We start from the raw sequence: 8603 nt of genomic DNA on the forward strand, positions 1-8603 counted from the left end.
AGGGCTAGCATGGATGTAGGGGTTGGCTACGTCCGCCAACCCACGACTTGGTCCAAAATGACCAACCAGCCACATCATTCGACTGGCACCATCATTTTGTGCAACTCCCATGACTATCTCAGACCCATTTGGACCCTCAAAACGGGCCTCATAACTCGAGAAGAATGTGTCCTCATTTTGCTATGTGTCTAACACTCACTAATGCAGTCATATAGCCTGCACAAGGATGCATCCTACTTGGCAGAGTGCTAAGCCTACATAAACTGTCTCCTAACCATTTGGCTACACCACCAGCCATAGTGTCTAAACTGGGAATTGCCAAGTGTCTAGGTGCTCACCACAACTGTTACTACTCATAAAGGGAGCCTTACAAAATACATCACATCTGTTACACCCACAGAAACAATGTCACGAGCATGGAGCACTGAGTAAATGATTTTCCAATAACACTGCAGTTTCATTTGAAGTGCAACGAAATTGAGGCATTAAAAGATTGAGGCACACTACATGATTGTAATGATTATAGATCAAGTAAATTAATTAAATAATACTTTAATTAAAGTAATAAATGTTTATTTATTCATGAATTATGAGATTTCAGAGCGTCTTCTTAAATTCTACTTTTGGAGAACAAAGCAAAATTGTTTCTCTCTTGTTGTAAAGAGTCCTCTAGCCAACTACCACCATAAAGCTAATATACACTTATACATAAGAATGCTTTAAAAAAAACCCATGCTTAATGATTTTGTTTTGTAACTTATATAAAATTTTATTTTTTTATTTTTATTTTTGTTTATATATGACTACTTAAAATCTAGCTTGAGCTTGTTGGCACATTAACACACTCGTTAGATCCTTGAATAATGTAAACATAACATATTTATCTTTAGAGATACTTGCTTAAATTACTCTTAGTTAGAAAGGCCTAAAATATATGAGAAGTTTTACAAAGATTGTGTCTCTTTTCTTGGCATCTCTACTTCTCTTGAATCAATAAGATTTAACTAAGAGTTAAAATATCGAATACTGAATTCTTTTACAGTAGATCTTTAGGTTGATACGAAGGTAGGTGAATAGACTAAAAGAGGAATCCCATGATGTTAATTTGGTGGTGGTGGTGGGGGGTCTTCACACATTTCGAAGGGTATGTGTGGAGTCTTGACTTATACACAATGCTATTTGTGTCCCAAGTATGGTGATGATCAGTTGAAACATCCAATTGGCATTTTGGGGGAGAGAGAGAGAGAGAGAGAGAGAGAGAGAGAGAGAGAGAGAGAGAGAGAGAGAGAGAGAGAGAGAGGTGGGCAAGTGGGTGAGAATGATGTTTTCATGTGGGAAGTAGTGATTGGAGAACTCGATGGAATTTTATTTTATTGGTCACTCTGAAACTTAACCTGATGCTTATTTATAGATTTAGTAGAGAGAATTTAGGTGACGAGGCAAGTGAAAAACACGAAAAAAGGACACATCGCAAACGTATGATAATGTGTGAGCATAGGAAGGCACATGGGAAAGGGGGCGTGATTAGTGAAGCTCAAGTTGTACAAGCTTATAAAATGAGAATGTTGAAACATACATGAGGCATGACTTGCATTCTGGCTCACAAGGGTATGCGAGAACTTTTTGATTTGCAAGCAGATACAAATTTTGGTTAGGGATGTCTTCTTCACCTCTCAAGGTATTAATAAGCACCCCAAACGTCCAAAATTTATTGCCTCAATTAATTATAGGATATCAAAGGGACCATTTAAATTTTAAAGTCGTCTTTTCCTTAGTCTTAACCTTAGAGGGACCAAAATATTTAACAATAAATTAATTATGAGGACTTTTGTTTTAAGCTTAAGTTTGTGGTGTTGCATGACCGGGGGAAGCGGCGGCAATGGCACTGACATGTGTACGCTTCTAGTACGCTGTCTAGGCAAAAGCTCTCGCTCTCTCTCTCTCTCTCTCTCTCTCTCTCTCTGTGGGCGCGGGTTTCTCTCTCTTCGGGAAACGCATTGGGAGAGGCTAGGTTGTCCTTTGTCTCTTGTCTTGGCAATGGCGACCAGCTAACAAATCTCTCGCTGATCTCTCTCTCTCTCTCTCTCCCCCCCCCGGATTCTGATTGCTTCATCAAAGCTGCCAAGCTTCCATGGAGATCTCCTTTCTGCCCATATTTCAACAACCCAATAGGGCTATTCTTCCATTTTAGTAGCGTACATGCAGCAGCATTCCTCCATTCCTTCCCAACAGCTGCTGCGCTTCGTCCATGAGGATCCAAGTAAGTCTTTCTGCTCACATTTCCCATGCTAGCAGTGCTGAATTGATGCTATCAAAGCTTGGTTTGTTGAAACGTTATCATAAATCAGATAGATCGGGAAGTTCGAGGTTAATCATACGGTGATTGTATGGCCAGACTTGAGCTCTTTCTGGATTAATCTCGAAGCTAATCACGGTTTCGTTAGTGCATTGCAGGTCGTACAAGGCGTGCTTATGCTAGCATGGCTCAGCCGGAATTTTCTTCTCCAAGAGGGTATGATGATTGATGGCACCTTTTCCATGCCCATACACGAGGTTCCCCATCATAGCAAGGATTTGTGCAGGAGCAAGCTGGCCGTGCCCCCCAGGCCTCACAGTGTCACCATCACTGAATTCGGTGCTGTGGGCGATGGCGTCACTCTCAACACCCATGCATTCCAGAATGCCATCTTCTACCTCAACTCTTTTGCAGACAAAGGAGGTGCCCAGCTCTATGTCCCTCCTGGAAAGTGGCTCACAGGAAGCTTCAACTTGACCAGCCACCTCACCTTGTTCCTGGACAAGGATGCAGTCATACTTGGATCACAGGTAGGCAATCAATGTCCTCTTCTGCCCCATTTTCACAGCACAAGGCTGGTATACAACCGGCCCTGCTCATCACGGGTCTGGTTCAGTGGCCGGCTGCCACTGACAGGGATGGATGGAAAGCTTGCCTGTCCAACTCCCTGCCCGTAGCATGGGCAGAGAATGCTGTGTAACTATAGATCCACATCCATTTCCCAGCATTAACGTGGACTGATTTAACCAAAGAAAGGTCAGTGTGCAGTTTTGTATGCTACATTTTTGTTAAACCAAGTTCAGTTTTAGAGTATGGGGGTCTTGGCGCACTTGTCTTAGGTGGTGTGGGCACCTTTAGATTTGAGGAAGCCTAGAGACCCAGTCATTGAGATCGTGGCATGATGATAGCTGCTTTCGGGCCCTGCTACCTTATGTGCACCACGTTCCACAAAAGGAGGGGCAAAAATTAGAGTCGATCTTTAGTCTCAATGCTTGGATGTGACTTTCATCAGAGTACAGGGAAATTACAAGCCTGAGTTTTAATTGCAGAACTCCAGAAATTTAAGTACATTTTTGTTTCCAAACTTCAGGACCTAAAATTGTGGCCAGTCATTGACCCATTGCCCTCGTATGGACGAGGAAGAGAGCTTCCTGGTGGAAGTCATATGAGCCTTATATATGGACGAAACGTCACAGATGTTGTCATCACAGGTGTGCAAAAGTTAAAGAGACTGTTTCTGGTTCTCGCATTTGGGGCAGGTGCTAGTTGATAATGTGATTAGGGTTGCTAAGAAGCCAAGGATTTTCCAGGTGACAATGGAACCATCAATGGTCAAGGGGCATTGTGGTGGGAATTGCACTACAATAAGAGTCTAGATTACACCCGCGGCCCTCTGGTTGAACTTATAGACTCCCAGGACATCATCATCTCAAACCTGACATTCAAAGACTCACCGTTTTGGAACATTCATCCTGTGTATTGCAGGTCAGTCTCATAATTCTATTTACATGACTCATTGGCAATGCACCCCAAGTTACTGGGTTGGTCCTTTGTTTGCCCATGACGATTTACAAGCCTTCTAAGTCACCTTGTTGCATGTTTGAATGTGCAGAAATGTTTTGATTCAGAATATCACTATTCTAGCTCCTCGTGATTCACCCAACACTGATGGAATTAATCCGGGTATGCTAGGTGGACCTTTTCTCAATTTACAGTTTTTGATATCAATCTTAATAGTGAGGTACTATCGAAAGTGTATGGTAAGGCTGGTCCCAGTAGAGGGCGCCCCTGTCTGGTCCCTCTGCATGACCAGGCGGCTTTCAACTCCCCGTCCTAGTGCTGGGGATGACTTCTCATCCATTAGAGAAGAGCTGCCATAAGCCTGTTGTGTAGCCACTCTGAGAGAGGGTCTTCTTACATTTGCAAGTTCCTTCTGCTGGCCTGAATCTATACTATGTATGCGAGGATAAGATGCTTGTACTCATTCTTGTGTGTTTTTCTAAGCATGGGTCATAACCATGTAATCTTCATCTAGAATCGCTAGATTATCAAACATTTTGATAGTTCTCTATTCCTAGGCTTTACAGCCAGCTTTTGCATCTGTATCCTAGTATAAGGGATTTTACATTCAAATAATTTTTCTGTGGTCATTTACTCTCTCCCACTCTCACTTTTGCAGATTCAAGTTCTGATGTATGCATCGAGGATTGCTTCATCAGCACTGGTGATGACTTGATCTCAATTAAGAGTGGCTGGGATGAATATGGTATTGCATATGGCCGACCGAGCTCAAATATTGTGATCCATCGCATCACTGGGAGTACTCGATCAAGTGCAGGCATTGCCCTGGGCAGTGAAATGTCAGGTGGAATCTCAGATGTCTATGTGGATGACGTGGTAATTACCCATGCAGGGACAGGGATACGTGTGAAGACTGCTAGAGGGAGGGGTGGCTATGTGAAAGATATCTATATCTCAAACATCAATGTTTTAAATGCCAAGGTTGCTATTGGATTCACAGGCTTTTATGGCGATCACCCTGATTCTTATTATGACCCAGATGCACTACCGGATGTGAAGAGAATAGTGATTGAAAATGTGGTGGGTTCAAATGTGACACTAGCAGGTGATTTTCAAGGTATTGAGGAGATGCCTTATCGGGATATCCGTCTTACAAATATTTCCATGAATGTCACCTCGTCAGCTCTTATTTGGATCTGCTCATATGTGCAAGGGTATTCAGAGTCTGTCTATCCTGAACCATGCCCCGAGCTGCGGAACCAGGCAAGGGGTGGTTTGCCCTCGTGTTCCTACAACAGTGATAGCGACTGCGATGAAATCTAGGATTGGAATGGCCCTATGTGGAAACAAGCCTCGTTACACTTCTAGTCGTTTAGATCCTGCTGGTGGATAGTCAGTTCACATTTTAACATGATGGAACCTTGCCTACTAGCATTGGCATTATGATCTGTGCTCAAGGGTCATCATGCCCTCACAACGTCAGTTCTTTACATCAATTTTTCTGACACATTCTTTTTGGACCTTTACCGGGGTTATGCATATGTCATCAACAGAGTGTATAGAAAACAAAAAGATTCATATTTATTCGCCTCCATTGCAGGAGTCTTTTGGAAACATCAGAGCAGCTAGAATGTGAAGCTTAAGTAAGTGCTTAGTTGTTCATCACAAGGAAAGTGTGTGAATCAACAGCAACGTTAGTGATGTGCTGCTGCAGACTGGGCAGCATATATAGCTCAGAAAAACTCTAATTCTCAAGATTTTCTTGGTCTGTAAATAGACTCAGGTTACTCTCAATAATGAATTTGACTCCCCTCCACCCCCCTGCCCCCAAAACTGTCAGAATATGCAGCAGAGATGAAGACAAGATCTGAAAACACCAAGAGCAAGTGCACAGCAGAAAAAGACAGAAATGAGAGAGAGAGAGAGAGAAGCATATAACTCTGCTATATACACAAGTAAATCCCGGAATACAAAGTGAATAGTGTGGGGGGCAAGGGGCCATTTTATATGGCCCTAGGCAGCCAGTTGGCCTGCTGAAAAACAGATGACAGCATGCAAAAATGCCCACCACCAGCTCTGGTGCAGTTGGCCAGTAGATAAACAGTCGGCCAGGTCAACACACCAGGTCAGGTCCCCAGTGTCCAGTCGGCCAGCATCTGGAACAGCCGACAAGCACAAAACAGCCTCCCACACCAAGAAAAAAATGGGAAAAATATGGAAAGTGGGGAAAAATGAGAACACCTAAATCGGGCGAGCACACCCACAACAGAGGCCCTCGTGTAAATATACAGACAGGAGATGACTGCTAACACCCCCTCTCAGCTCCTGGATGTGGAACCAACCCTAGTGAGTTGGAGTGCTGCCGGAGCATAGCCTGAGGTAGAGACTTCGTGAAGAGGTTCGCCGCATAGCTCCGTGAAACGTGACTCCCGAAGGGTGTCCACTAACCACCTGGGTACTCGAATAGAACGCGGAGCCTCCTGCTGCTGCTGCGGGGGCTCATCTTCAGCTGCGGGCTCAACCTCCTGAATTGACTGAGCTAGAACAATCGATTGGGAATCATCATTAGAATCCTCTGGGTCTCCAAGAAGTGGCGGCTCATCAACACTGGAAACCGGAACATGCTCATCAAAGACCATATCGTTTTTGCTAACAATAATCTCGTTCCTCTCTGGATCATATAACATGTATCCCTTGGAAAGAGAGTTATATCCCACAAAGACAAGCTTTTGGGACTTTGAGTCGAGCTTCCCCCTCTGTTTCTTTGGAATGTGAACATACGCATCGTTCCCAAACACACGGAAATGTGAGATATCAGGTTTCTTGCCAAAATATGCCTCAAAGGGAGTCATGTTCGGTATTGAAGTCGTATTGGACCTAGGTATTCAGCCTCAATTGGAGAGCTCTGCTTCTCATTCTAGTCGACAAACTGGACTTCGGTATGGGACTTTTTCTCAAGAAGGACACGTACCTCCTTGATCATTCGGAGATCCATCATCATCCCTATCGGTGACCGCGTCAGGTTCGTATGTGCCTATTAGTACGTATGTTCTTAACTCTACATGGGTATCTTCTTCTGTGGGAGAGGTTCAACAAACAGTACCATCAACTACCCTTGATCCCTGGCATTTTGTGAACCCAAATAGAGGAGGGTCTAGGAGTATAATTCACTCTTCGACCTCTGGTGTTCAAGGAGGTAACACTGTTTTCTCTTCTGGTTCACTTTCTGTACCTACTCCTAATGTGTAATGGAATACTGCCCAAATTCAAACACAAAACCCTCCCTCCCAACCCATACCTCTTCCTACTAGTGTTGGCATGCAGTCAGCACTACCTGCACCTCTTTTAGGTCATGCGTATGGTTTCTACCCATCCCAGTTATCTTTTAACACTACACCCTCTGGCACTGCGGTCCCACTCAGCATTCCACGGTATTAGGTGGTTTACCAACCCATCTCTGGCACTGGTGTTTTTCCCAATTATGTGCCCTCTCTAGGTTTTGTCCCTCAACCTGGTATTCCACCTATGTTGAGTACCCAAAACTTGATTCCATCTTATGGAGCACCCTCGACAGGTCCTTCATCCATGCTTGGTCTTTGTGGACTGTCTGGTTTCTCTCCTCAACACTTACACTCTGGATATGGACACCAGCCTTCCTGGACTCCCCCACCATCTTCCTTTCATGTTTCTATGTCCAGAAATACTTTCACAGAAAAGACTCGTTTTTTAACGAGTCTAATTATACAACCTGGGCTACAAGTTTTCACTTCCCAAGGTTCTTGGAACCTAGTAACGGGCCTTGAACCAAAACCCCACCCTTCTTTAGTACCTCCTGAAGTCATCAGCCATTGGGAAGCTAGAAATGCCACTGCTATAGTGGAGCTCATGCAAGGCCTCCTGCCCGAGTTCCATTCACAACTCCAGCAGTTCCACTTTGTCTTTGACAGATGGGCACGCCTTGTAGAGAGATATGTCGCACGTGATCGTACGCGTCGCATTGATCTTGAGCATCAAATTCAAATTTTCTCTATCAAAGCAGGGGATGACCTGACTGTCAAAGTTGTTGAATATCGGCGCCTTAACGCCGAGTTTGCCACCACTGGTTCTACCAAGTCCCAGGAAGATCAGGTTATCACTCTACTAAACAAGTTGCCACCTAGCTTCTTTACTTTTGTCACACAGACCATTAGTTTAGAGCCTATGCCTAACCTATATGAGTGTGAATGCTAACTCTTGTGTTTTCCTCGGTTGCATGACCAATTTCATCCCAAGAATTCATTCTCTCCCTCCACTCAAGAGGGGGCCCTTGTGTCCAATACAACCTCTACTCAAAAAGGACAGCAAGGGAAAGGGAACAGGAACTTAGGAAATCAAGGCAAATCTCCCGGCAACAACACTGATTCCAAAAATCTTGCCTCCACACCCATTCCCTACTAGCAAAATATTCCCAAAAAGAATAGATTTTGCACCTCTTGCCAAATACCTGGACATGTTGATGATGAGTGTGTTTTTAAAACCAAGGAAAATAGAGGCAACAACTCCAACCCCGCTAACTCCACCCGCCAAAACAACGAAGGTGGTAGCAATGTCCCAAATTGGCGATCCAGAAGGGGTAGCAATCCAGCACCTACTCTACCAAGCTCCCCTCCAAGGACCCACCAATAATGAAATTGTTCTACTTGGCTGCATTCCTCCCAGTGGCAAGCTAATACTCAGGTTGCTCAAGCCCCACCTTCCCAATCAGTTTCTTTCACCACTCTTGAAGAGATGTCTAACTAGTCTTCCC

At 44.2% G+C, this 8603-nt stretch overlaps 1 protein-coding gene across 2 annotated transcripts; it reads left to right on the forward strand.

Annotated features, from left to right (window-relative positions):
* The first annotated feature begins 1863 nt into the window (after positions 1 to 1863).
* On the forward strand, positions 1864 to 5339 carry LOC147641522 (putative polygalacturonase). 2 transcript variants are annotated; one of them, XM_086785343.1, is made up of 6 exons: positions 1864 to 2260; positions 2455 to 2826; positions 3387 to 3507; positions 3607 to 3781; positions 3909 to 3979; positions 4476 to 5339. In XM_086785343.1, exons 1-6 carry the CDS (start codon positions 2249 to 2251, stop codon positions 5138 to 5140), a joined length of 1416 nt encoding a protein of 471 aa, XP_086641469.1. In that variant the 5' UTR covers positions 1864 to 2248; the 3' UTR covers positions 5141 to 5339. The 2 variants fall into 2 exon arrangements, with proteins under 2 accessions (XP_086641469.1, XP_086641530.1); XM_086785404.1 differs by having other exon boundaries at positions 2127 to 2260; positions 2445 to 2826.
* Positions 5340 to 8603: the final 3264 nt, after the last annotated feature.

This window comes from Cibotium barometz, chromosome 1, assembly GCF_041138505.1.
Source record: "Cibotium barometz isolate CiBa-2024 chromosome 1, ASM4113850v1, whole genome shotgun sequence".
Lineage (NCBI taxonomy): Eukaryota > Viridiplantae > Streptophyta > Polypodiopsida > Cyatheales > Cibotiaceae > Cibotium > Cibotium barometz.